This window comes from Aspergillus vadensis (genome assembly GCF_003184925.1).
Source record: "Aspergillus vadensis CBS 113365 unplaced genomic scaffold BO88scaffold_2, whole genome shotgun sequence".
Lineage (NCBI taxonomy): Eukaryota > Fungi > Ascomycota > Eurotiomycetes > Eurotiales > Aspergillaceae > Aspergillus > Aspergillus vadensis.
This window is the reverse complement of record NW_020292040.1, coordinates 2,061,251-2,087,610: the sequence shown is the minus strand read 5'-3', so window position 1 is coordinate 2,087,610 and position 26,360 is coordinate 2,061,251. Positions and strand designations below refer to the sequence as shown.

At 48.2% G+C, this 26,360-nt stretch overlaps 10 protein-coding genes across 10 annotated transcripts; 6 read left to right on the top strand and 4 right to left on the bottom strand.

Moving 5' to 3' along the window:
- Positions 1-52: 52 nt before the first annotated feature.
- On the bottom strand, positions 53-2,158 carry BO88DRAFT_380763 (putative amino acid transporter). The gene is made up of 6 exons (XM_025704547.1): positions 1,255-2,158; positions 1,039-1,198; positions 971-982; positions 718-922; positions 307-665; positions 53-234 (listed from the first exon to the last, which is right to left on the bottom strand). Exons 1-6 carry the CDS (start codon positions 2,143-2,145, stop codon positions 203-205), a joined length of 1,659 nt encoding a protein of 552 aa, XP_025567700.1. The 5' UTR covers positions 2,146-2,158; the 3' UTR covers positions 53-202.
- A 663-nt stretch (positions 2,159-2,821) lies between these two features.
- On the top strand, positions 2,822-4,457 carry BO88DRAFT_441012 (uncharacterized protein; the record flags this gene model as incomplete). Its single annotated transcript, XM_025709841.1, has 3 exons — positions 2,822-3,117; positions 3,209-3,812; positions 3,864-4,457. 3 exons carry the CDS (start codon positions 2,822-2,824, stop codon positions 4,455-4,457), a joined length of 1,494 nt encoding a protein of 497 aa, XP_025567699.1.
- A 770-nt stretch (positions 4,458-5,227) lies between these two features.
- On the bottom strand, positions 5,228-5,900 carry yphA (tyrosine phosphatase family protein; the record flags this gene model as incomplete). The annotated part of the gene is made up of 3 exons (XM_025702674.1): positions 5,228-5,497; positions 5,550-5,745; positions 5,794-5,900. Coding segments are annotated over 3 exons (573 nt in total), but the record flags the coding sequence as incomplete, so codon positions are not given.
- Positions 5,901-6,965: 1,065 nt separating this feature from the next.
- BO88DRAFT_401483 (3'-5'-exodeoxyribonuclease) lies at positions 6,966-8,789 on the bottom strand. Its single transcript, XM_025705852.1, has 6 exons — positions 8,669-8,789; positions 8,284-8,519; positions 8,035-8,212; positions 7,482-7,972; positions 7,236-7,426; positions 6,966-7,173 (listed from the first exon to the last, which is right to left on the bottom strand). Exons 1-6 carry the CDS (start codon positions 8,778-8,780, stop codon positions 7,125-7,127), a joined length of 1,257 nt encoding a protein of 418 aa, XP_025567697.1. The 5' UTR covers positions 8,781-8,789; the 3' UTR covers positions 6,966-7,124.
- A 3,760-nt stretch (positions 8,790-12,549) lies between these two features.
- On the top strand, positions 12,550-13,765 carry BO88DRAFT_107440 (uncharacterized protein). The gene is made up of 3 exons (XM_025701245.1): positions 12,550-12,959; positions 13,031-13,119; positions 13,198-13,765. The coding sequence occupies exons 1-3, from the start codon at positions 12,738-12,740 to the stop codon at positions 13,640-13,642; spliced, it is 756 nt and encodes a 251-aa protein (XP_025567696.1). The 5' UTR covers positions 12,550-12,737; the 3' UTR covers positions 13,643-13,765.
- A 2,047-nt stretch (positions 13,766-15,812) lies between these two features.
- On the top strand, positions 15,813-18,028 carry BO88DRAFT_401476 (aspartic protease PEPAd). The gene has a single exon (XM_025705851.1). The coding sequence runs from the start codon at positions 16,303-16,305 to the stop codon at positions 17,743-17,745; it is 1,443 nt and encodes a 480-aa protein (XP_025567695.1). The 5' UTR covers positions 15,813-16,302; the 3' UTR covers positions 17,746-18,028.
- On the bottom strand, positions 17,981-19,434 carry BO88DRAFT_401475 (L-lactate dehydrogenase; the record flags this gene model as incomplete). Its single annotated transcript, XM_025705850.1, has 4 exons — positions 17,981-18,049; positions 18,100-19,151; positions 19,199-19,250; positions 19,318-19,434. Coding segments are annotated over 4 exons (1,268 nt in total), but the record flags the coding sequence as incomplete, so codon positions are not given.
- A 706-nt stretch (positions 19,435-20,140) lies between these two features.
- Positions 20,141-21,967, top strand: BO88DRAFT_401474 (putative acyl-CoA thioester hydrolase). Its single transcript, XM_025705849.1, has 5 exons — positions 20,141-20,537; positions 20,597-20,661; positions 20,715-21,011; positions 21,066-21,247; positions 21,302-21,967. The coding sequence occupies exons 1-5, from the start codon at positions 20,229-20,231 to the stop codon at positions 21,853-21,855; spliced, it is 1,407 nt and encodes a 468-aa protein (XP_025567693.1). The 5' UTR covers positions 20,141-20,228; the 3' UTR covers positions 21,856-21,967.
- A 313-nt stretch (positions 21,968-22,280) lies between these two features.
- BO88DRAFT_449758 (AAA-ATPase Vps4-associated 1 family protein) lies at positions 22,281-23,096 on the top strand (the record flags this gene model as incomplete). Its single annotated transcript, XM_025710522.1, has 4 exons — positions 22,281-22,391; positions 22,509-22,787; positions 22,862-22,926; positions 22,982-23,096. The coding sequence occupies 4 exons, from the start codon at positions 22,281-22,283 to the stop codon at positions 23,094-23,096; spliced, it is 570 nt and encodes a 189-aa protein (XP_025567692.1).
- BO88DRAFT_107384 (uncharacterized protein) lies at positions 23,055-23,853 on the top strand. The gene has a single exon (XM_025701244.1). The coding sequence runs from the start codon at positions 23,136-23,138 to the stop codon at positions 23,679-23,681; it is 546 nt and encodes a 181-aa protein (XP_025567691.1). The 5' UTR covers positions 23,055-23,135; the 3' UTR covers positions 23,682-23,853.
- Positions 23,854-26,360: the final 2,507 nt, after the last annotated feature.

Below are 26,360 nucleotides of genomic sequence, written 5' to 3'. Positions count from 1 at the left end.
TAGCACAGCTATCACCGTCATGTCAATGTAGAAACATAGTTCGGTACCAGGAATTTATACGGAAGAGGCAAAAATGGATATAGAAACGTGATGGCGCACGACAGTATGTACATTTATATCGAGGCAGCCAGAAAGAAATGAAGTCTATCAGATGGGAAGTGAGCCTAAATATGCTCGGAGGCCGAATAGAATTTTTTTTACGCTAAGCACTGCATGTGCTCGCGCCGCCTTCATCTATGGCAGCAAGTAAAAAATGTTAGCAAAGCCAGTCCGGAGGCCATAAGGTGAATAGGGTCTTGGACTTACTACTTATCATCTTCATCACGGCCTGCAACAGGCTGACTCCCATAACAGTTATGCCAAACACAATGCACACATATGAGGGGATCTTGGCTTTGTGCGACGCATTGCTCAGCTTGATATAGCAAAGAGGCGGGAAGATATAGGCCAGTGCAGCAGCGCTGGTCGCGCCAATCAGTTCGAACACTGCACCTAGGTCGCACGTTATCAAAGCCATAGCCATAGCAGACACGACCAATGCCGATGTGAATATCAGGTGTCGGTTCATGTTGAAAGGCTCGTCAGGGAAGTAGTAAGTTGTCATCACCGACCGACATACAAATGCTTCGAGCGGCAAGGTAGTGAGCATGTTTAGGCCAAAGCATCTTCTTCAGGTCAGCTTGTTGAATGTCCGTGAAATATAGGCCGCGATCTTACAGTCGTGCGATATTGACCAGAATATTGTCGGATGGAAAATTGTTCAAGACGTTTCCTTGAGTCTGTGATCCAAAGAAAAGGAAACCGAAAATGCCCATAGCTAGACACATCAAGAGTGATACACCAGTCGAATAGTGGGTTACCCTTGCAAATCGGTCCATGGTCGGTTTCTTCAATGAACCGTAGATCAGAAGGCTATTGTGATCTTTGCATCTGTTAGTCTCGGGCCATGTTAAGGGACAATGCTACATACGGCATACGAATGCTGCAAACAGTCAGTACGGTTTTTGATCGCTTAGTCTACCAATGACCTGAACATACCGAATGATATCACCCCAACAGCCTGGAAGAAGCCATCATTAACCAGGAGCAGGCTCTTCACTTCCCCGCGTGACTCTGGAGGTACGCGGAACCCCTGCGTGATCACAGCTACCACAATGACTATCATACTGATCAACGCGAAGGTAGACGCTTTTCCCAACTACAATGAACTGTCAGCACCGTATACTTCAGCTTTGTGGATTACTGATACTGTACCTTAGCAATGTCGCGGTACAGAGACAGGGGATACGAAATTCCGAGAACAAGAAGAACAATGATAGCGCGTCTGTCGGTCAAAAGCCAAAGGAACGACATATCACGAAGGGAAGGAAATAAAGCACTCAAGACATGCGGTATGGTATCTCCAACGATAATACAGAACGCAATCATGCCGCCAAACGCAAATGCCCACTGCGCAACCGATATGGCGATAAGTCCACTCTTGCCAAAACAATGCTGCATTGTCGCCTGGAAAGAGTCCGCACCGCTCAACTTCGAATTGACCACTATCAGGCGTATTGTCCAATCAACAGCAATAGTGAGGACAATCAGGAGTGTAATTCCCATGAACATGCCAGCCTGTCGGAGGGCATAAGGCTGTCCTATTATACCAGCTCCTATTATGCTATTGGCCATGTTCATAAAGGCCATGCGCATCCCACTCCTCGGCCTCGCACTTTCTAGGTGTTCTTCGGGAAAGAATTCATCGGAGGTAGCCAGGGTCACGCTCGGGGCCTCGATGTCTGTCAGCAGAGGGACCATTTGCCTGGCTGACCGGTTGCGGTCTGCACGGCCATAGTCCTCTTCCTCCAGCCATGAGTCTCCGGAGTCGCGACGACCATTGGGGTGGTCCTCATCCTCGGTCTCGTCATCCAGGTCAAAGCGAACTCGGTTCATTGTTCGAGGAGTGCGGCGCTGTCCTTCTGGTACCGGCTGTGATATGGAAGACTGGTGCGGCTGTCCGCGGGGAGTCGAGCTAGTCGGGACCGCATGGTTCACAAGCTCGAAGTCTTGTGTCGGCGACTCGGAGAGGAGTGACTGCGATTCCGGCCCATCAGGGCCTTTCTGGTCAGCCAAGAGAGCGCGCTGTCCTTCATCACTGGGCATCGCTGAATTGTTGAAGCTCCTGAAACTAGGAATCCCTGATGCGGAGGATGCTTTAGGGGCCAGGTAATCAATCCCCATGCACGTGATGTCTTATCGATTAGCCGGCTAAAAATAAACGTCAATAGATCAGTCAATAACACCCAAATCCTTTACTGCTTTGGGCAGCGATCATACCAACTTACAAACAATTGTAACGTTTGAAATTATAATGCTTATGTCTCCGTGTTGTACTAGCTACTCAATTCGTTGAAGCTGCATTGGCGATGCACGACTCCCTTTTTCCTTTTGGGAGTAGTATATTCGCGATAAGCTTCATGCGCTTCCGATCCCGCGCGCTTGTGACACAAGATCTGTGGAGAACTTATAAGTCTTCATGTTCGAGAGTACCTAGTTCCTATTTACTACGGAGTTCTTGGTCTATGTTGATCTCTCCATTCTGTCATAGTGCTGACATGCTTCATTCATGCGACCATACACTCCACATAGTGAAGCTGAGCAGAGCTAGAAATGCAGGGAATTGAGATCGGCGATGTCTATCCCGCTTAGTTCTCCACAGTCATAGATCCCGCCTCTCCTTTCCTATTTCGTCTACTACAACCACTTCCCCCAGTTGACCGGGGGCCTACTTCACAGAAGAAAATGTTCATGCTGACTGCTCATTATATAAAGCCACGGGATGGTTTTGACACTTGATCTTGGAGAAGATCGACTTAGTTCCCTTGATTCAACTATCGATCTCAATATTCATGCTTCAACTCAAGTACTAATTCCCGACGACACTGGCTTAACGGATGCAGCCTGTATCGGGAGGCTGCTCAAATCGCAAGATCTATGGGTGTTCCAAACTCCCGAGCTCAAGCTCTGCATTTCGATTTATATCAGTGCGTCGATAGCCCTTTCGGTCTCGGCTTTCGCTTCATCGGTCGGAGAGATGATGTGTAGTTCCAAGGTATTCTCATGGTCAGCTTCAGAGTAAATTCGTCTTGTGAAAAGAGCTAACGAATGGCTTGCTTATCAAGCTCTGGTCAGACCTTGGCCTTATTGCGCTATTTAAGAGCTATAGTCACCTCCACTACGACAATGTCACCTCCTTCAAGCTCATCATCGGCATTCAAAAGGACTTGAGACAGTCGAAGACGAGACCTACACGGAAAACAACGTTATTCGATTATCTTGACAATATTCATCCTCCAGACTACATCAAGACTGTTTATCTATCTACAGTCAATGCATCTATGTCTTTCACTACCAGAGACGAAACCGCACAGCTATATATACTGGATACTACAGACTCTTTGACAGAACCGGATTCGGTAGGAGACTATTGCTACATGAACTATATACTGAAGAGCACGCAAGATGGTGTTTTACTAAACCCCCAACCAGATTTGTATACGATTGATTTTGATAGCACTCACGCTACATCCTTCATCGATGAGCTAGAAGGGTTGCTTGAGAGCGAACAGAGCCCTCACACTCCCACAGAATCCTTCGAAGCTATTCCCCCGAAGGAACAGCGTGAACAGCTGTACAATCTTTTTTCAGTCGGCCTCGAATCGCTTCTATTTGGACGCACTGCATCAATCAATCAGAGTGTTCTCCATAGCAAGAAGCTACAACCTCTTTCACAGCTCGCACCCTCGGTCTTTAACCCGAACTACCACAGGGTAAGGCACATCACTACCACAACGAGAACGAATAACTCACCCCTCCACCAGGAAATCGGTCAACGATCAGCCCTAATCCCCTCCATCACGAAATCACTTTCTTCCATACTCAAGCTCACCAACCACCAATCCCTTCAATCCAAACTAGGCAAGCTAAACAATAGAGACACGCTTCACCCCACTACAGCGAACACAGACACAAACAATATTGAAAACACTATAAGTGCATCCCTCTTCCGCATCGCCCAGAAACAGCTCTACAAGCCACAAGCATCCCGAAAACTGCGTTTTCAGGCCCCATCACCCAACCCTCAATGCAAAGACCAGCCGTCGCCAGTCGAAGAAAGAATGTATGGAGAACCAGATTATTCTTCCGATGAAGAAGAAGAACTCCTTGGCTACAGTGAGCCCGATGAGAGTAGTAGCTGCGCGATGCTATCGACGACTACGGCTGCTGCACCTTCTTCATCATGCGGGTCACTGCCATTCTCACAGGATGATTACGACGATGACGATGATGACATTATGTCTAATCGATCTGATGAAGATGATATAATTCACACGCTGGTTTCAGATGATATGGTAGAGCTTGAAGGATTAGAAGATGGCTACGGTGACGACGATATGCTCTGCAGTAGTTTTTGAGCATTATGGTATCTCAATGTTGTCAAGATACTACTATCTTTGTCGGAGAAGGCATGTTACTAGTATATACGGTAGGTACTATATCTGCGTATTACTATCATATGGTTTAGACGAGTTATAACGATCCTGATCTATAGCTATGTCCAAGGAAACCTGAGCTTCTCCTAACTTATCCAGTTATTATTAGTACTTCGGACTATTATACGTTCCCAAACCTAGTGGGTATATAAGTTTATGAAGGTATAATCTCTTCTTCCTCGAGTTTAGTAGGACGATTGTCTAAAATACACTTTAGCCATAAAAAAATGGCATCTTGTCTTCCCGTGTCTTTCTCTTGACACGCACGCCCTATTGAAGACGGAAAATCACCAATCTACTCCCACAATAAATAGTACACTAGTGACGGAGTGACAACAAGTACCAGGAACCAGTCTATCTTAAGACATTTGGGGGGGTATAAAATAAGCGAGTATAGCAAAAATGGAAGTCCCTCCGACACAGCATTGAGTCTTCTTTAACACGATCCAGTCGTCGACAAGTATTTTATGCTTTTTAGTTCAGGAAAGAAATAATCAGGGGATAGTATTCGGAGAATGGGAAGATTTGGGGTTCTGAAACGATCATTCCTACTGTCTCTTGATAAGGGACAGGTGGCGGATCTCTCGGAGTGTATCGGATTGTCAGGACGGAGGTCGTTTGACCTATGGAAAATCGGAGGCTGGAGGTTTGATCAAATAGTTGATCTGAGTCATAGAACCGCACGGACCTCTTTAAAGGGATGGAGGAACGTGGCAGTTGGGGGATTCCTTGTCTCTATCATGTTCTTCCGGTGGCATCTTGAAGAGCCCAGATGACTGCCACGTCTTGACACCGGAAGACTGAGCAAGTTGATGAAGTTGAGATGGGTCAAATCGGTCTATGTAGTTTTCATCGAGTAATCTCGGTTTTGGAAAGGCATATCGAAGGTATTCTTCAATGACGTCGCATGAATCCCAGCCTTGAAGTTTGCGAAAACAGGCAACCACGCATCCGGTACGATGCTATAAAGAATATTAGTTACGCATCAAAATCAAAAAGAAGACAAGTGCTTACCTTTCCCTTGTTGCAATGGACGAGAACAGGATGGTTGCTCTTATCGAGCAGAAGCTCAAGGATTCGACACATGACAGAGTCAGGTATCTTAACATTAGGGTCCTTGTTTGCCTGAACCAAAATGCGATGATGTGCAATGCCGTTCTCCTTGATAAACATCACATGGCTTTGGGGGTATGGTTCATCAACCAGTGTTCTAAGGTCTTGTTAGTTAACTGTCATGGATGCGCAAGCTCGCAGAGACACGTACATTATGGTCTTCAGTCCCAGCTTCTTGAGTGCTGTAAGATTCCAGGGGTAGGGAAAGGAAGAGCGATATATCCCTTTCACGACCTCTCCAAAATTAGCTGGTAGCTCTGACTGTACAGACTCAGACTCCACAGAGGAGGCTTTATGACGAGCTATATCTAGAACGTTGGTTAGCTACTGTAAGCAACTGACGATAATAGAGAAATCAGGAAAGCCCAATATGTTCACTGTCAGCGAACTAATCACTCACCAATGGTACTCTTAAGAGAGCTGTTCGAATTCTTCTCGGTCAACGGACAGGCCATACTGGTATCCTGGTGATCCGGACACCCAGCGGCTGTATGACTCAACACCTCCGTAGAGAAGTAGCAAGACTCAGAGGTCTCACCACTTCGAATTTAAGAGAAAGGGGGGAGTAGGGGGGGGGGGGGGGGGGGTGCTATGAAGACCACCAGGAGCAAGAAGAACCAGCCTCAAGCTCAATAACCGGAAACTGCCTTGAGAAGAAAGGGATTATGCGCAAAAGGAAAAGCTTGTGAGACACGAGTAAGGCTGACTCGCAAGCCTCAAACGGAAAAGATCCGACAAGGAGACATAATGACGATGGTAGAAGATCCGTCTTTTTGCGATGATGAAATGGATTGAAGGGATCTTCAGTAGCCAACGCACAACCTAGGGCGGAATAAGAGATGAGGTCTGAGTAGTATGGAGCTGGGACAAGTATGGGCGGTGAGCTGATGTAAAAGAAGGTCAATAGAAAGCGAGCTAGCTTCTGCCGTCAGACCTCACGCGAGCACAATGCTTAAGCAGGAACAGACACGTGCGGCGCAGCTCTCGGTGCAGCTCTCAAGTGAAGCAAGAAGGAACCCCTGCGAGCGTCTCGTGGCAGAGTAAAGCCAGATAGCTACTCACGTTGGTTACTTCCTGGAAGCACCTACCAGAAAGGCTGACGACAGTTTTGCTTCTCGTTCTTCATGACAGAATAAACAGAGGGGAGTGGGAGAATGCAGTATAGAATTTGCGTTTCAGCAGCAGCAGCAGTTGACAAGGAGCAGAGTCTAGCCGTTGTGAGGAACCATGGTTGGGGCCGACTGACTCAGCGTCTAGAAACGGATCGGTGGTCGGGCGCGACTTCGAAAAAAGGCACCAACATAACATCATTAAAGGGTTATTTTTTCCATCATCATTATCTATCTATAATAATTAATCAAAAGACAAGTGAATTTTTCTTCAGCGGGTAGCCGGAATTCATGGAGGGGCTATGCGAGGTTAGTGAAAGCTTTGTAACAGAGGGCCTAATAATATATTCTAGATGCAGCATCATAATCATGCATCTTCCCCAAGCCCAAACATTTTGATCGAGTTATTCCAAGCACTAGAAGGAAAATAATTAGCGACATATTCAGGCTATTTCCGATGGTATGAGGAAATACTCACGCTTCGCAGACCTCTTCCACAGTTATCCCCTTGATCTGGGCGATGACGTAGGCGACATGGGCTATCGCGGCAGGCTCATTGCGACCCTTGACCATGAGACCCTTCTGCCACTTTTCCTTCTTAACAGCCTTTGGCAATTCCGGCGCGCCCTTGAGGTATTTAGACGAGGCATGGGAAGGACGAATTTCGCACTAGAGGTCAAAGTCAGTAAAAACACGAATCAAATGACATGAAAGTGAGGCATACCCAAGGGCCATCTGTTTCAATCTGGAGTCTCTCTAGCGGAATAGCCTTCACCACCTCGAGATTCTCCTCTGTCTTCAGACTGCAACCGTTCACGCCGATATCAAGCCCAAGGGCCACCATGCGCTCCATCTCTTCCAGAGTCCCTGTAAAACTATGCACAAGTCCTCTCTTCGGGAGCTTGGCCAGTCGCGGCCCCAACAATTTCTCGAAATCCTCACTAGCAGCGCGAGAATGAAGGAAAAGAGGGAGTTGAATTTCCACAGCAAGATCCAACTGGGCTTCAAAGTACTTCAGCTGAGGTTCTTTCGCACTCAAAAACAAGCGATCATAATCCAGGCCAATTTCACCGAAGGCGACAGCCTGTCCATTCTCCTTCGACTGCAATGCGAGAGTCCGGAGCTCCTCGAGCATTTTGGAAGGTCCACCGGGGTACTCATCGAACATCTTTGCCTGGCAAGGGTGAACACCAACAGTTGCATAGCAGAATCCAGCTGCAAGGGAGGTAAAGTCAGATGAAATCACTGCTGCTTGAGGGGGGCGATAACAAACGTACGGTAGTCATGTGCAAGTTGAAGTGCGCGCCGAGACTCCTCCAGGTCGGAGCCAGTCACCATGAATTTCTGGCACCCGATGTCCTTTGCACGTTGTACAATGTCGTCCAGGTCACTGTCGTGAACCTGTTTGCCATGGTAACTACCCGAGAATACGGGATCACTCAGGTTGATTCCAATCTAGAGTCTCTGCATTAGCTACTATGACAACGAACAGCGAGGGTTTCACGGGGCAGTGAATGTCTACCTACATCAACATATCTGATAGGTTTACTAGTAGTAGTGGCAGCAGCAGGAACAGCCTCAGAATCACCCATCTTGACTGCACTCTTAGCCAGGTATCCCTGACTATAATGAAGCGAAGTAGTAGTAGAAAAGCTTCTTTTGCCTAATATAGAACAAGAAGAATAAGAAGCACGCTGACGATGCAACGCCACCCCAGCAAATCTAGTAATAGTACCAGTACTAATACCAGAATCCAAAGACACTAAATTTTCAAGAAAAAGAAAAGCAAATGAGTCAGTCACAACCATTCTTACCCCACTAGTACCCTCCACAAGTCACGAGTATAAGAAGCAGGAGAGGAACACCCCGCCCCCCACAGAACCTATATAGCCTGGGATCTCCGCAACATACCTAGTAGTAGTGATCTAAAACAACAACCCCTCAGATTATTACTCTTGATAGTAGTAGCAGTAGTACCAAACTGTCTCACGAGATACCCTACACCAGTAGTAGCCCGTTGCATCAGTATGCGTTTTAGTTGGGAGAAAATAGAGAAAAATGTTCCCTCCTAGATGGAAACACACACAGCCTTACAAGGGCGAGTGAGGGGGGAAAGGGGCAAGAAGAGCAGAAAGCGGGACAGAATGGATAAAATAGAATAATAGTAAGCTAGATAGGTAAAGGTACCAATGCCTGACTGACTCACAAGAATGCGGTTGCGGTGCCTGAAATTCTGGGGATGATTATGGCTTGGGAAACAGCCACAGTCATCGATCACAATCGAATTTGTGTGGCTGTGGCTGTGGCTATGAGTTGAATTGATTATGTCAAGGTGTATTATTCAGATTAGTTATGTATGGCCGGCCCACCGCCGGAGAAGGGTCTGGTTTCCCCGGCGGAGTATTTAGATAGGCAGATAGGAGATAAGGAAGTACCCCAAGCTTTTAGTACCTAGGTTAGTTTGGATGCTGGACCCGTCGTATGTGCTTGTTGGTGCGTCGTGCGATGAAGATTATGTTTGTGACTCGTGGCTTACATGTCGGTAGGAAGTTGCATGCTTTTTGTTCTGTGAAGTTTATTTGGGCCATGTGGTTGATGAATTTTACGACTGTGTAGCCTTGCGGTATACAACTGTATAGGTTAGGCACGTTTCTGCCGTACGTTAGGCTTGAACGCCCTGAAGGTGCGTTCCAAGTTAAAGATAGAAAGTATGTGGATGAATTGGCAATATGAAAGGTGCTATCTGCTGAATGGTACTATACCAAGTGACGCCTGTGTTTCTTCCAAGGTGATGATATGTCGAGGTATCTCGTAGTCCGAGTATACACGTAGAATCATTATTCTCCGAAATACATAAGAATAAATCATCAAACGGTCACTACTCGCCGGAACAGGCTTCCTGTGGCATGCGCAAGGTAAGATAGTCAGAGACAGTCGACTAGTCGCATGGTTCATGGTTCATGCTTCATTGATAGCACTCGTCGTATCAGTCCCTGGATATGGAGGGGCATGCTAGTTAGCAACCAGAATGTCACATCGATCGGTATCCAACCATGAGTTCATAGATAGTCAGCGCTACTTGAGAGATATGAACTTCGGATACGTGGAAGTGGCCGGACGACACTTGCGTGGATCCAGACAATGGCGTGCTTTTTCAGCTATCAAGAAGAGTAAAGGCAAAGAGCTGCCATTTACCTATCGGGTCCAAGCTATGCTATGTATGCAAGGGATGTATATACCGTTAGACGAATAAGGTAGGTAAGCAACTGAAAATGTGTATGCCTAGGCAGGGAGGGTCGTAGGATCCGCAAGGTAAATACCGCGTTGGGGACCCTGATAAAGACGATGGAGACGATTCACATGCTTGGAGGGGTTATCAATGCAAATGCATATGAAAACAGACTAATGCGGGGCTGGCTGAAGCCTTGATTTCTTGGAATCCCTGCCATACTTAGATCAAAGCTCCAAGACGCGACAGCCAAGTCGTAGTGGAGAGGTCATATTTTTCAGTTGATTATTGTACCTGCACGTTCTAACTCCGATGACTACATGACTTAACTGGGTCGATGCAATTAGCAAACGGGCAAGGGCTGATAAGCACTTATTAACGTGTATCTAGTCAGGTTTGAAATGTGCTTCTCCGGAAGCCAAAGAAGGAAAGGCCATAGAAGGATCTCATCAGTTGATGCATGAAGTACGACATTCAGACAGACAAGAAAATAGAATGGAAGATGGAGGGAACCGCCGGAATCCTGCGGAGGATACGGGAGTCACCGAAACAATTCCCAGAATATTACTTTTGATGCAAGCACCAACAAGTCATGGTGGCTGAGTTTGCGTTTGTTGAGGGCGCAGGATCAGGGGCTGAAATGAGATGGGGAAGAGTAACCCCGTAGAGGATGTAGACTACGGCGTATATCAGAGTATCTCGTCGCGGAAGTGCTGGAGGAGGTGAAAGGGGACTCCGTAGAGTATGGGGACTACAGCGTAAATCAGAGTACCTTAATTTTAGTCGGGGGAAGGATCCACGGGGAAGCTGCCGGGCAAGCCAGATCGACCTCACGTGCCCCATCCCGTCCGTCTCCACTTCACCGCTCCTCAACTGTTGAGGGGAGTAGGCACTCCCCGAGCCAGTCATCTCCAGCCTTGAGCGTCGCATCATGCTACACAGTACAACTCTGTCAAGTAAGCATCCATCGTCCCATCCATCCTGCCAATCATTGTTTCCACTTAGAATCACCCGATTCAAGATCGACCTACCTGGCAGGTTGGATGAGGGACGGTTGTTGGGTCTGTACACGCATCCATCTCGGTAAGAGGCATAGTAAAGTACGGTATTGGCTGGTTTAATCCCGTTGGCGCTAGTAAGCTTCTCGAATGTCGTTGGTTGTTTCTTCATTGCGTCACGGCCGCCGAGCTCCAGCAGGTTGTGACGGACGGAGATAGAAGGTGTCGCCGCAGATGGATGGACTACTGCTTTAGGAAACCACGTACAGGGCAACAGCTTACGTTTTGAGTTGTTGTTCCTGTCATGACACTCCTGCACAGGATTAGATTTCGAGTATCTTGTTGATGAGGATAAAAGTGAAAGACTATCTTCAGGTCTAAAAGTGGGAAACTCAGTCCGGATGGTGGAACAAACTCAAAAGTGGTTGATGTAATACGGGACAGTCGCAGAGTTTCACGAACTCCGATTGCCAGTAATGAGCGAGAGACTACCTATCAGTCTAGCAGGAATAGAAGAAAAAATACCACGACAGATATGTAGCACCCTTCAAGAAAAGAAGGGATCATCTCCTGCCCCTCTCGCGCATCGCGCTAGATAATAATGCTCGATGATATACTCACAGCGCACCTTCATGGATGTTGTACCGCTGCTGCAGAGGAGGGGAAGGATAATGCGCCTGCGATGAGGGGGAGCTAATCTATCTGCCATTCGAGGAACGGCATATCCCAGACAGTGCCAGGCCAATGCGTGTTTCCAATGCCCCTCGATCAGCGACTGACCAGCGACTCCGGTGTACCGAGTAGTAATAGAAATGTCCGTAATGTTCAGTTCATTGGCTGCTCCGACCACCAGTCTGCATGATGGCGCCGGTGATTATGCAGGCTGCGATTGGAGAGTCCCAGCCCATCCGTATTGGCACCAGATGGTAAAAGTAACCTCTCCGTATGGGCTGCAGACAGCCTGAATAAATTGGCGGATATCATGATCTGGGAGAGCTGGGGGGACAGGTCATTCGTACCTGTTACCGTGGTTGACACATCTCTCTACCCCTCACGAGCTAAATGACTATCATTTCCATTTATTTTACCTTGGACGAGATGATTTTCTGTTCGAATCAGATTCGTAATGAAACCGGATAATAGGGGGGGATGGCCAACTCATGGAAAACAAATAATCAGACGATCATTTTTCAGACAAAAGCCGATCAGAGGAAGAGTCCGAAGGGCAGAATTACCTATTTGGGGGTGTTGGAGGATCATATCGATCGATCTATTCGGTCGGGACCAAGTGGTTCCATTCTACTATTAACAGCCGGCAGACTTGGCCAGACCGCCGGCCCCAGTGAGTGTCCACCCCAGCAGGGAGCGTGTGGATAAGGCAAGGTCGCTTGCTCATCACTCCCCCAACTGGTTCCTGCAAAGCAACGCCTGTACGCTTGTCCGCCTGTCCTTCAAGTACGGCCTGCTTCCCCCATCTTGCTTCCCTCTTTCTTTCTTCCTTCTCCTTCTCTCTCACATTCCATTACTTTATCTCTGGTGCCTAAACTCCCCTTCGAACCCCCTCCGCTGTACATAGCCGGTCACTTCCATCTACAGTACTTGCTTGAATTGTTGACTCCTTCCTATCAAATACTTAGCTCTACATTCTTGAGCTCAACTATTTGCCCAGACCATTATATTTGTTTCCCTCAACCAAACCCGCACATATCAACGAGCTCAACTCTTCCTCATTCTACCTCCCATCACATCTCCAATGGCAGCTCCTCGTTCCAGTTCTTTGCGCGCTCTCCGCGTGCTCTCTCAGCAGCACTCTACCACCCCATACATCCGTCGGGGCTTGCACATCACCGGCGCCCAATCTGCACAACCCGCCAATGTCTCGGACAGGGCTTCCCTGTATGCCAGCCGCACTCTGGCTGATCTGAAGACTGAATGTGTGAAGCGGTCCTTGAGATCTAGTGGCTCCCAGTCTGAGGTATGCTATCTATGACATCTACACTCCTGGTCAACCCACAGTTATGGCTAACCATTATCCGCGTCGCTCAGCTTGTCGAACGCCTCTCCAACCATGATTTCCTTCAATCCCGTGCCTTCAGCATCGCTATGAAGAGGATGAACGGCAGCTCTAGCGCTGAGTATGTAGATTTGATCATCATGACAGCCCGTTACCTCGGGTAAAGCCAGTTCGGAACTAACATTCTTGCTCAACACAGAAAGAACCATGGCCGTCAATTCAACACTTCCCGTTCTAGCAAGGCCGTCGGTGACTCATCCACCGTTGACTTCGCTTACATGCCTTCTATGGCAGAGATCGATGCACCTGCTGCTCGTGCCGATCCGCAAATCCCGATCCTTTCCGACATCTATACCCACTATGACCCGACCCAGTCGCAAGAGGCCCCCATGAGGCCCCAGGTTTACACCGTGTCCGGGGGTGCTGGTGACATCTCCGCAAGTCCTATGACCGAGGTTGTTGACAATCACTCCGTGGACATCGATCCCTTCTCCCTAACCGAGACGGTTGGGAAGTCCAGATTCGGCGAGGAGCTGAAGAAGCAACAGAACGGTACCTCCGAACCAGGTGTCGTCCGGGAACTTTGGAGTGGTTTCTTGGAGGATCTTTTAGGTTCCAAACAGCAGCAAGCTCAGAAACATTGATGCTGCCTTCATGTTTGATTATGTCTTCTGTCTCGTTTCTAGCGATGTGTGATGGTTACACTTCCAAGGGCCCTTATTGCCGTCCTTTTGCCAATGTTTTTCGGGATTGAAACATAGTTATGATCCTCTGTCGAGGGATCCTATCAAATCCATTCTGGTTCTTTCATGGATACACACTACAGTCTGTCCATAATAGCAAGTCCTCATGTAACCCACCTGGTATAGACCGGTAATAGCACACGACACATGCCCCGGATGATGGAAGAAGTGGACCATCGGGTAAAGCACGATCAATCAGCTCATCCGGTTGAGTGGCGTAACCTAGGTACGATTCGGACCATGCATGCTAAGGCGCACCTTGTGCACGCCGGGGAAATAAGGCTTATCAGATCGGAGCAGGGCAAAATTATCATCACTCCGATCTAACCTAGGTAAAAGCCGTTCCCGGGGACCCGGAAATGGGTAAAGTCAATCAGTAAAACCGTCGTGGACTGATGGATTATCCCCCGATATGTTCCGACCTCAAACCGTTGGGAGTGGCTCATGTGAATTTACTCAAGGCGTGTTGTTAGGCCATTGAGGTCTTACATCATAACAGGATGTAATAAATACCGCATATTGAAGTGGTGAGGCTCTCACTGTACTTTTTGATTCTCTCTCCTCGGATGCATGTCTGGGTGGTTATTGTTCCTGACTTTCGGGTGCGGCGGGTGTGTCAGGGGAGAAGATGTCCGGGGACCGTTTTAGATTCGGGCAAAGCCGCTGCTGCTGTTTCGAGGGTCGTACCTTTTAGAACGCATAATGCAAGGGACATTAATCTTCATTACTTTTATTTCGGGAATAGTCCTTCAGCACAAATATTGATTGTTAAGCCTCTTATGGTGCCTTCATTTCACTGTTGTAATTGACAGAGCTGAGACTAGTCTAGCCCGGCCACAGTGGCTGCCTCGGCTATGCTGAGTTGTTTCATGTTTAGTCTCGTTGGAAATTGGGAACCTCTTTGCTTTTCCTCGAACAACCCCCCGCCTTTTTCTTTTCTTCTTCTTGCCATTCTTTGTACTTGCTACTGAGAACGCTGGGTGATAATGAATATGCTGTCGTCTCTCATTCCCTGGATCCATTTTGCGGGGTCGATTGTCTACCGACCTTCGTGGTGATGGAATCCATGGGTGGTGTGGCTGTCAAGTTGAACGAACAGCGAGCACGGAACCCCGGCATTGCAGAACTCCGGCATTAAGCACCAACATTCTTCATATGGTTATTCGATGACGGTAGTGTCTCAGATCTATCAGCCCACGAACACCTCCTTGATATTTTCCCTTAAAACAGTTCCACTGGGAGAAGCGATGGATGCCTGGGAATATACCAAGCTTTATCGGTCCTCGTCATCTCGCAATTTAGGTGCCTGGAATAGTTAGAAGACCTGCTACCGATTTACCAATGGGTGTTTTCAGATGACTCGTCATATTTGGTTATTCGCTCCCAGCCAACTGACTACGGGGTCAATTTCGACGGTCGTTGGCTTATTGCAGCTGCAATGCGACGCCCTACGGATCCACTCAAATGCCAAGCTACAGTTGGAGGGGGCTGATGATGAGAGTCCGTCGACTACGATGCCCCCTCAGTGGCGCAGGAGTCGTCATCGCAATGGTTGGTGCATGTTCTGGACACCGCACATAACAAGGTGGCCTACCCCTCTTAGGTAAGATGCGAAATGAACGGGCCTTCTTCGTTGTCAATATGGATATTAAGGAGAGCTTTTTTTAAGATTAGCTGGCGAAATTACAATCTTTTAGGGAATGTCTCTGGACTCTTAGGTAGGTAGGTAGGTAGTCTGTGCTATATATGTACGGTATTCTCCGCCAAGGGCACCGGATATCTAATCTATCATTGCTAAAAACCGATAGTAGGAGGGTATGATACTAAGAATGGAAAATTGATGTTTCACGGACTCATTTCTGCCTGTACGTCCCTCACAACTGTGTTCAGGGGAAAAACATGATCGGTCTTGCCTGGGCTCCACCGCCGCCAAAAAAAGGCCTGTAGATCGAGGCCTGGATCATTGGCAGCAGCCAGTCGCAGGCGTCCGTTGCGCCGCGAAAACCTGCCGAGTGGGCCGTTTAGGCTTTGGGTCTCCCCACGATGTAAGCATAATCATTCTGTGCCTGAGTGTGAATTCTCCTGGAGGCTGCATCTTAATTCTTAACTGCATGAACAGCACTTGCGTGTTATTTCTTTTTTCTTCTTCTTTCATTTCCGTGTTCATTCTCTTGATTTTCTTCTTTTTCTCGACATTTACAACTAACTTTTTCTGATTACTTTTTTTTCGACTCGCCTCGTTTCTTCCTATTCACTCTCTTTGTTCAGCATTCGTTTTTTAGCACTTTATCTTTCGATCATCTCTTTTTATCTTGACTTGTGTCTTTTCACTAGCAATCTATCGTTGATAGTTCTAGAGCATTGTCTTGATTGTGTCATTCTGCCATTGACACCATCTATGAATTATTACTCTCAATCTGTCTAAAACCAAATTCTACTCTATCATCATACATTTGTATCACCTGATCTGGCTGGAATAGGAGCATTCGGCATCTCATCGTCTGCATCAGGCAATTGCGATAAATTCCTCGCTTGCATCTATTTCTTGGTTGTTCTAAATTATGCATCTCTCACAGCGTCTCGTTACAGCAGCGTATCTTTGCGCCGGTGCCACGGCTTTCATTCCATACACCATCGAACTCGATACGTCGGATGACATCTCAACTCGTGATTCATTATCTCGCCGTTTTTTGCCAGTACCAAAACCAAGCGATGCTCTGACAGATGACACTGCCTCACCTGCGAGCGATGAGTCCCTGTCGCTGAACATCAAAAGGGTTCCCGTTCGCCGTGACAATGATTTCAAGATTGTGGTAGCCGAAACTCCCTCCTGGTCCAACACCGCCGCTCTCGATCAAGATGGTAGCGACATATCATACATCTCTGTTGTCAATATTGGATCCGATGAGAAATCTATGTACATGTTGCTCGACACAGGAGGCTCTGATACATGGGTCTTCGGTACCAACTGCACGTCCACGCCCTGCACGATGCACAACACCTTCGGATCGGACGATTCCTCGACCCTTGAAATGACATCTGAAGAGTGGAGTGTGGGCTACGGAACCGGGTCTGTCAGCGGCTTACTAGGCAAAGACAAGCTCACGATTGCGAATGTAACTGTACAGATGACTTTCGGGCTTGCTTCCAACGCATCGGATAACTTCGAGTCGTACCCCATGGATGGCATTCTCGGTCTTGGTCGAACCAACGATAGTTCCTACAACAACCCAACCTTCATGGATGCTGTTGCAGAAACTAACGTCTTCAAGTCGAACATTGTTGGATTTGCCCTTTCGCGTAGCCCCGCCAAGGACGGTACCGTCAGCTTTGGCACTACTGACAAGGACAAGTACACTGGCGATATCACCTACACCGATACCGTCGGATCGGACAGCTATTGGCGCATTCCTGTGGACGATGTTTATGTTAGCGGCACTTCATGCGATTTTTCCAACAAGTCTGCCATCATCGATACCGGCACGTCTTACGCTATGCTTCCTTCGAGCGACTCGAAGACGCTGCACAGTCTGATTCCCGACGCCACTTCTTCTGGAGACTACCACATTATTCCGTGCAACACGACTGCTAAGCTACAAGTGCAATTCTCCGGTGTGAATTACACCATTTCTCCGAAGGACTACGTGGGAGCAACCTCTGGTTCTGGATGCGTTTCGAACATTATCAGCTATGACCTATTCGGTGATGACATCTGGCTCCTGGGCGACACGTTCCTCAAAAATGTGTATGCCGTGTTTGACTACGACGAGTTACGGGTCGGGTTTGCAGAGCGTTCCTCGAACAGCAGCTCTACGTCGAACTCTACGAGCTCTGGAACAAGCAGTACCTCGGGATCCACTACAACGGACAGCTCAACGACTACAACGAGCTCTGCTAGCTCTAGTAGTTCATCCGATGCTGAATCGGGAAGTGGAATGACCATGCCCGCTCCTCAGTATTTCTTCTCTGCTTTGGCGATTGCTTCCTTCATGCTTTGGCTCTAGTTAGCTTTGGGGAAAGGCTTTCGCATCCACTCGACGTCTGAACCTCGGGAAACGTATGCATTGTTTACAAGTGCTGCTGATTTGTATCTGCATATTTTTCTAGAGCCTAGACAGCGTGCGGGTCATATTACCTTACATTCGAAGTCCTTCTCTAATCAATCAACTTTCATTCTTACTTCACCAGTGCTTACTCGCAATAACCCCTATCTAAACGAAATGGTATAAAACATTGCATCCGCCATCCACTATCGAGATATCTAAAGAACCTTGTCCGGGATCAATGTGTATGACTTCGGGTACGATTCTGACAACACAATTAGCTTTCACCCCAAGAGAATATCCTGATCACCTTACCTAGTATAGACTTATCAAAGTCCTTGACGCTATTGTACCCTCCAACAGCCATCAAGATATCGAAATCGGCCAACAGCGACTTCATCACATGACGAACCCCCTCCTCACCCATGATACTAAGACCCCAGATCCAGAGCCGGCCGACGAAAACAAAGCGAGCTCCCAAGGCCAGCGCCTTAGCGACATCGCTGCCTCCACGAACACCAGAATCAAACATGATGTAAATCTGATCACCGACCGCATTGGCAATATTTTCCAACGCATCAAGACTAGCAATAGCACCGTCCACCTGTCTGCCCGCATGATTGCTCACCACAATCCCATCAACCCCATACTCAACGCACTTCTTCGCATCCGCCACAGACTGGATCCCCTTGATCGCGAACGGCCGACCACCAGAAATCTTCTTCCACTGCTCAATCAACCAGGGGATCTTCTCCCACGACCAAGCACGCCCATGCCAAACTGAATCAATCCACTTCGCCGATGCAGCCACCACATCCTTCTCCGGATCGATGCCCGCCTCGCGACACCGTTTCTGGAACACCGGATCCGTCAAGCCAAGGTCCGCGCCGATGCCACGGTAAAAGGCATAATTGGAATTAGCGACGTCGTCATGTCGCCAGCCCAATTGCCAGGTATCAGTTGTGAGAATCAGCGCGTCGAATCCGGACTTCCAGGCTCGGTTGAGCAGGGACAAGGTCAGCTCGTCATCATGTGGCATGTATAGCTGGAAGAAACGTGGGCTGCCTTGGCCGTTAGCTTCGCCGACTTTCTCGATCGGGGTGCTTCCTGCTGTGGAGAGACAGTAGGGGAGGTTGAGTTCGCCGGCCACTTTGGCTACTGCGAGCTCGGCGGATGGGTGGTAAATCTTGTTGATCCCAATGGGCGCGAAGCCGATTGGCGCGGATACTTTGTGGCCGAAAATCTCGGTGGTGGTGTCTCGCTGGTTGGTGTCCACTAGTTGGTTGGGGATGATCCGATGACGGAAGAAGGCTTGCCGGTTGGCGAGGTGGGTGTTGGACATGCCTGCGTTGGAGGATGCATAGAACCTGGATGGGTTAATGAGGCATCTATGAGGGGAGTGGGATTCTCGTACCAGCCTCCTTGGCTCAACTTCTTGTGTGCCTCCTCTTCGAGCTTTCTCGGGTCTGTTGCACAGCAAGTCTTGTTAGCGAGCTGGTTGAGATGGAGTTGGGGTTTGGAAGTGGTGTGTACCTGTGTTGAACGGGACTGTTTGGCCATCGTTTACTTTCCAAAAGTTCTCACGCTGGTACAGAGCCCATTGTGGGGTTGTTCGCTTCTCAATGTTGGGGTTGGTTGGGTCACTCATGGTTGATGTTTCTTACACTTGTATAGAAACGATGTAAAAAGGTGGTTATGTATATAAATAGAATGGAATCTATCTGATATAGACGAATTGCAGAAATATACAAAAGATATTCTACAATGCAATACTACGAAAAAAGAAAACCACAACAGATATACAAAGTAAGAAGTCCAATTTATACTTGGAATGACTTCACCTTGACGCAGCTCTCGGGCGAGAAACCGAGTTGGTTCCTGAGGCCACCCAGCAAACTGGCCTGAAGATCAGCTTCTGCCTGACTCGCAGTCCCATCTCTTGGTCACACCGGAGCTCAGGTACAGAGTAGCTCCCTCTTCAGGGGATAATAGTTGCTCCTGTTAATGGCCCCCTTTAGTGCATGAGATGGTCGGTATCGAAGGAGAGTAGCGGCGATGATGTCATTGCACAGTAGTCGGGATCATCACAATTCAGTTTCTACTTCACTTCGCCCTTATATCTTTTCACAGGGGTGAAGAATCACCCTACCTCCAGTTCATATGTTAAACATGTAAATAAAACTCAATGACTCACTTGTTCCATACCGAACCCGACATGTCAGTTCAGGGAAATATACTTTCTCGCGTTACCGACTTGCTCCGGCCATTGAAGCCGGAGCCGGAACAGCCGTCGGGAGATCCGCTTCAACTACCGAAGCCGAAAGTTCAGCTTCGTGTTCGACACATCATCTTGATCCATACTTATCTCTTCCTTCACTTTTGCAACTGTACACTATATCCAGAAATCTATTCATTCGGATAGATAGAAGAGAACTGGACTCACTATGTTCGGCTTAAGTACAAGACGCTCCGCCGCGTCGCGCTCCAAATGTCTTACCAACACCCCGACCACCCTTAGTAGCAGTGTCCGCTCACCTGCGCACCGATCTCTGCTCTCAGCCCGGGAATTTCACCCCAGTCATCACAATGCCGCATTCCGACCTACTTGGATGCCTATGAGAGTTAAGACTCCTTGGATTGAGGCGCTCACGAAAAGTCGCGAGACTGCAAAGTCTAATCAGGGGGCTGCTGCTGCGCCCTCGGCAAAACCTGATATGACGCCGAAGAAGATGTCGGATAGTTATTATAGCGCTGTAGGTGCACTTGCTGACCTCGGAGGGGGGAACAAGCTGATTGATGGGTCTGTCTTTAGGTTCTGCCTCTGGCTCAGGATAAATGGCTGCTTGATACGTATCTTAATGCTTCGGGACATATTAGGTGAGTGTCTCTGATATCTGTTTTTTGCGGTGATAATTTACTGATGGATGCAGATTGGGATCCCTGCTTATGGACCTCGATGCGCTGGCGGGTGTCATTGCCTACAGACATGCTGGTGACTCGGTCACTACTGTCACGGCGGCCGTGGATCGCATTACCATTGAGCATCCGCTGATGGAGATCTGTGACCTCGAACTCAGCGGTCAGGTCACATATGCGACGGGTCGCTCTAGTATGGAGATCTCCATTCAGGTGGCCAAGGCTCCTGCTCCAGGAAAGGAGGTTGAGCCGGAGGATGTGCTCATCACCTGTGCGTTTACGATGGTGTCGTTGGATCCTGCGACGAAGAAGTAAGCCCATGCCATCCTACCTTCTCCGTCTGAATACTGACCCTGGCACCCCAGGCCCGTCAACATCGCCCCCCTAGTGGTCGAAACAGCCGAAGAGCGTCTCCTCTTCAAGCAAGGCGAAGAGAACTACCAAGCCAAGAAAGCACTACGATCCAAGAGTCTTCTCGAGACAGCCCCCGACGCGGAAGAGAGTAACCTCATTCACTCCATGTGGACGAAGGAAATGTCCTACCTCAGTAAGTGTCCTTCCCACCAAACCAAGATATAACTCATCAATAACCGAACAACAGACCCCGAAAACCCCGCCCAACGACCCTCCAACAACGTCTTCATGAGCGACACCGTGCTCAAATCTGCCATGATCATGCAACCCCAAGACCGCAACCGCCACAACTTCATGATCTTCGGTGGCTTCCTTCTCAAACAGACTTTCGAGCTCGCCTTCTGCTGCGCCGCGTCCTTCTCGCACTCTCGCCCCAACTTCATCTCCCTGGACCCTAGCACGTTCGAGAACTCCGTGCCCGTGGGCAGCGTGCTGTATCTGCGCGCGACGGTGGCGTACACGGAGCCGCTGGAACGCGAGGGCCTGGAGAGCAAGTACACGAAGGTGCGGGTGCGCGTGGACACGAAGGTGAGAGATGTGGAGCATGGAACTAAGAAGCCCACGGGCATGTTCAATTATACCTTCCTCGTGGAGAAGGATGTGCAGGTCATGCCCAAGAGTTATAATGAATTTATGATCTGGACGGATGCTAGGAGACGGTCGGAGAATGCGGCGGCTATGTTGCATGGGTCGAAGGAGCCGAGTGCTCTGAGAGGATTGAAGGATAGTGTTACGGAGTAGATATTAGTATGGAGTTGGCTTTGATAGTGTAGAGTTTACCTGCAGTTGGTCGGTTCTTCTTGTATCATATCCAGTTAATATATAGATTCAAGGTGTAAAGTCATCGCTCCCAGACTTTTACTAGTATACTGATCGTGAAGCCTCACATGCCATTTTAACTACCAGTTCAAATATATTGACACCATTCTAATGACTATGGCAGTCCACAAAATTTATTAGTTATAGCACTGCTACACAATATTATACATATTGTACCAACGTCCATCTATTGAACCTATACCCATGTCACATGACATCATCGATCAATTCCCCGCCAAACCAAACCAAACCAAAACACAACAATATTCAATCTTATCAACAGTCCCTCACTACCTCCTTAACAAACACTCCCAAACCCAACTATACATAGAATAGACGCCATGTCAATGTCCCTCCAAAACATCTGGCATCTGCGCCGAGTAGCAGACACAGCAGCCAAAGCATGTTATATTTGCTACAAGCCATCAAGTAGTGTATTAATCACGCCTGATAATCGGGTATGAGGCCCCTTTACTTTCACTATCCCACCTTGTCTATTTTTCGGGATACATGGTTAGAGTTTTGATACTTGAACATGGAGTTTATTATCGGACAATGACTAAGGTATAATCCAGGACTTCTTCTACGTCTGCCCCTCTCACCTCCAAGACCGCCACTTCTGTTCCCCTATTGTCGACACAGAAGCGGCGGCCGCCAAGGCCAAAGAAGAGGCTATGGCGAAGGAAATCGAGAGGGTGAAGAAGGAGTATGAGGAGAAGCAGCAGCGGAAGAAGAATAAGGACGCTGAGAAGGACAAGGACAAGAAGGAAGATGATAAAGATAAAGATGACAAGTCTGCTACGAAAAAGGGGGATGAAGAGGACAAGAAAATGCAGAAGGAACGGGATGATAAGGTTCGTTCTTCTCTTCACAGTTCTATCTTCTATCTTCTTGTTTGGCTTGACGTGTATCCGCTAACATATTATAGATTGAGAGTATCAGAAAATCGACCACTTCGTCGGATGACTCGCCGAGGGTTTTTGCGTTGCATAAGTATTTCTCTCTGCTCTTGTATGGGGTTCTTTGTGATGGTTGCTAATCTATGTAGGAACTTCTATCAGATGCGTATCGACAGGATGCGCAATGCTGAGATGGCTAGAAGGAATCGTCAGCGCTTGCAGGATCCTTCTTTGTTCCCGTCTGTCCCGACTGGGGGGCTGTGAGCTTGAGTCTGGAGCTGCAAGATGATGATGTTCTTGTGAATGGATGCTGGAATGCTGACGACGTGGATGGGCGCCTACAGTTACCTTCTGGGTCGCCTGGTATGTCTAGCCTTGGCTGGATCCTTCGGTGCTCGCCGTGGTTGTATCGGGCTTGTTGGATATGATCGCCTGATGAATGTATGGCTGATGAGGAGCTCAGTGTCAGACATTAGCAGTTGCTGGACAGTCGGTGTATCGGATACGGGTTCGCGACGCGAGTGCATCTGCTCGTGCGTGAGACACTGTCACCGCGCTTTGCAAGGCGACACGCCACATGCCATGGCCAAACTGAGAATCAAATACAGAGACTGTCGATACATTTGCTACTCCGGCCTCAGTGCTCTGCCTAGCTACTACATCACTGCTACTACTCAGCTCAAGCGACGATCGCTCAGCTCCCTACCGACATATCCGTCACTCAGAAACTCATATCCGCCCTCGTCCATCAGAATAGCCATCATTACGCGGCTCACCGGAAGCAGCTTATACTGTCTCACATTTCCGGCAAGACACGGAAGCCTTAAGAGACACTTTGCACAGCCTTAACGGATCCCGGAAGTACCATAGCTTCTAGAAGCGAACTGCCTGCCTAACGGAGCTGAGAACGCAAGGCGTCTGACAGCCTTACACAATGCCAAAACCTACAAGGCTACAAACAGGGGTTTGCAGCCTAATCCAGCAACCCGATCGGAGCTTGTAGTACTCAGAAGACATAACCAGATGACCGTGTTGTGTTTGAATCAGGAAACGAAGTGAACTGCTCGTATCGAAGAACAACCGTACCAGCTCTCTCCTACAACAAACCCCAAAATAATAATAAGCGCCCCCAAAGAAAGAATGACAGAGAAATAGAAAACGCGCGGACCATGCCCAGAAACCCGTCACATGCACTATGCTCCATAAGCGATGAAATTAAGCATCGATGTGATGCATGCGTAGTTAGATAAATACAACATACAATATAGATAGACAATGTCCATCATCAATCTCTGTAATACACATATTAGGCAGATAAATAACTCACCCCTCATTTCCTCCTGACCACTCAGTCCCCTACAGAGTAATAATACTTTCCCAAAGAGAAAAGATAGTTAGTTAGTTAGAAAGAAGAGGGAAACTCCTCATGCAAAGCAGTGGATCCCCAAACGAGGCAGTGCAACTTAGTATCACCCAATCCCAATCATCCAGGACTAACTCTTAGCCCCTCTCTCTCTCCGTGTCAATGTCCCATGTTCTTAATGCACTCAGCTATACACAGAATATACACCCATAGTAAAGGGGGTGGGTGGGTGAGTGAGTGAGGTGACTCGGTTAGGTTTTCCCTGACCTAACTAACACCCTAACTAACTAATCAACTAGCTAGTAGTTGTCCCCCCCGACCCCCGACCCAAACCCCATTTTTCAGCCCGCGATATAGATAGAATAGATAGTAGTGGTTATTTTTTGCCCTGTAGGGCGGGTTAGATTTATCCCTATATTGTTGTCCCCCTCATATTATTATTATTGTTTTATTAATTATATTGTTCTGGTTTTTTTATGGGGATTGGTTCGGTTGGTGGGATGATAATGATGATGTTGTATTGTAAATAACGCCAAGATTAACGACTATATCTTATACTGTGTCTCTACTGGATAGTATTTATGCTAGCTACTACTACTTTGTGATGGTAAGGATGATCGTGAGATGAGGTTGACGTCATGTAGGGCGGAGACTAGAATACTTTAGGTAGTAGTAGTAGTAGTAGGTATGGGCATGGTAGATAAAAGTACTGTTGTTTTTATTAGGGTAGGATGCTATATTGCTGAGGGGGGATGTGTTTGAGAGGTGTTTGATAGTATTTAGTAGATGGGTATTTGGGTATTGAATGGGAGTGAGATCTCGTGTATGGGGTGAATGAATGATTATCCGGGTAATACTTTGTAGTAAAGGAAGGGAGTAATGGTAGCTACTTACCTACCTGTTTAGGCAGGTAAGTAAGTACTTATGATGATGATGATGAATGCAGGCTTGCCACTTCATTATACTACTCCATCCTGTGGTATATACAAGGCATTAATACAGATGAAATGAAAAATACACAGCATCCTACAGCACCACAACAATACCGGAAAGAAAGGTAATCTTCAAAATACGGTATGTACCAGCCCGGGATCAGCTCATCCATGGCTAGCGCGCCCCAGTTGCGTAAGAGCAGTTTGCACAGCCCCCGTGCCGGCGCTAGTGAAGCAGCCTAGACCTTCGCTAGTTCTACCCACCCTTCTTCCCCCCCTCCCCAACCCAGCCCGGATGAGCAGAAAAGTAGCAGCAGGCTTGGCAAGTTACAGTTGTCGCGCGCGCCGGGAATCATTAGTCATCGGAGGGCCCAGGAACTTGTGCCAGGCCCCGAGAACTCTGTTTTTCCTCCCCGATCTGCCCTTCTGGCTTCGCAGATCCCGGGTCTTACGTCACCGCCTGATTGGGTGCTGCTAGCTGGGGCCCGTGGGGCTGCCTTAAAACAGCCTCGTGGGGTCGGTGGGGTTATGCCCTGGATCCTGACAGGTCCTAGCGCTTAGAAGTTCTACAATTTCCCCCCTCTCATTCCCTTCTTCTTTCCCACCCGACACGAGCTGAATCCAATCAGTCTTTTTAGGCTAACTGATTTGATAAGATCATCTGGCTTGTAGCCGCCGAGGCTTGAGTTGGAATAGCTGAAGCTAGTGTGGTGCATTTGCTCTCATTGGCTGGGTTCTTGCTTGCTGGACCGATAGTAGTGAAACTGTATGTCTATCTCGACCTTGCTCTGTGTTCCAACTTGTCGCGGGATGATCGGCATCAGGGTCTGAAACCTGTCGAGCGCAGACCATACCCAAATCTAGTCTAGACCCGAGTCTATATTGTGCATAGCTGCGTTGTGTCCTTCCTTTCGTGCCTTCAATAGTGTACGGATTCGGGCTATTCCGCCAGCCTCCGCATACCATAGCAGAAGCTCTGAACGCCACACTTGCGTGCGTGGCCCGTCTATTCACGGGCCATCTCTGTCTGTTTTCAGTTCAACTATCGTTTTCCTAAACTTTGGAATCAGATGGCGCCGCTTCTAATGCCACGTGACGTAATTTGGCTCTGCGACCCGCTGGTTCGTCATTTAAAGACGTGGCTAAGGGAGCCTATCAACGAGCATGCTTAGACTTCTGACGGAGCCTTGCTGCGCCGTGATCTACCCCTGGCGAAGTCAACGTTAGGTAGCG

What these genes read in the sequence shown, in the direction of transcription:
- BO88DRAFT_380763 (XM_025704547.1), bottom strand. Translation starts at nt 2,145, where the DNA reads ATGCCCAGTGATGAAGGACAGCGCGCTCTCTTGGCTGACCAGAAAGGC. An exon ending in CTGGTCAATATCGCACGACT is followed by an intron (nt 666 to 717) that starts GTAAGATCGCGG and finishes GACCTGAAGAAG; the next exon opens with ATGCTTTGGCCTAAACATGC. An exon ending in CGTGATGAAGATGATAAGTA is followed by an intron (nt 235 to 306) that starts GTAAGTCCAAGA and finishes TTGCTGCCATAG; the next exon opens with ATGAAGGCGGCGCGAGCACA.
- BO88DRAFT_107440 (XM_025701245.1), top strand. Translation starts at nt 12,738, where the DNA reads ATGGCAGCTCCTCGTTCCAGTTCTTTGCGCGCTCTCCGCGTGCTCTCT. An exon ending in CTAGTGGCTCCCAGTCTGAG is followed by an intron (nt 12,960 to 13,030) that starts GTATGCTATCTA and finishes CGCGTCGCTCAG; the next exon opens with CTTGTCGAACGCCTCTCCAA. An exon ending in AACGGCAGCTCTAGCGCTGA is followed by an intron (nt 13,120 to 13,197) that starts GTATGTAGATTT and finishes TGCTCAACACAG; the next exon opens with AAAGAACCATGGCCGTCAAT.
- BO88DRAFT_401474 (XM_025705849.1), top strand. Translation starts at nt 20,229, where the DNA reads ATGTTCGGCTTAAGTACAAGACGCTCCGCCGCGTCGCGCTCCAAATGT. An exon ending in CGGATAGTTATTATAGCGCT is followed by an intron (nt 20,538 to 20,596) that starts GTAGGTGCACTT and finishes GTCTGTCTTTAG; the next exon opens with GTTCTGCCTCTGGCTCAGGA. An exon ending in GAAGGAAATGTCCTACCTCA is followed by an intron (nt 21,248 to 21,301) that starts GTAAGTGTCCTT and finishes ACCGAACAACAG; the next exon opens with ACCCCGAAAACCCCGCCCAA.
- BO88DRAFT_401476 (XM_025705851.1), top strand. Translation starts at nt 16,303, where the DNA reads ATGCATCTCTCACAGCGTCTCGTTACAGCAGCGTATCTTTGCGCCGGT.
- BO88DRAFT_107384 (XM_025701244.1), top strand. Translation starts at nt 23,136, where the DNA reads ATGGATGCTGGAATGCTGACGACGTGGATGGGCGCCTACAGTTACCTT.
- BO88DRAFT_401483 (XM_025705852.1), bottom strand. Translation starts at nt 8,780, where the DNA reads ATGCAACGGGCTACTACTGGTGTAGGGTATCTCGTGAGACAGTTTGGT. An exon ending in TTTTAGATCACTACTACTAG is followed by an intron (nt 8,520 to 8,668) that starts GTATGTTGCGGA and finishes TTGAAAATTTAG; the next exon opens with TGTCTTTGGATTCTGGTATT. An exon ending in TTGAAACAGATGGCCCTTGG is followed by an intron (nt 7,427 to 7,481) that starts GTATGCCTCACT and finishes TTTGACCTCTAG; the next exon opens with TGCGAAATTCGTCCTTCCCA.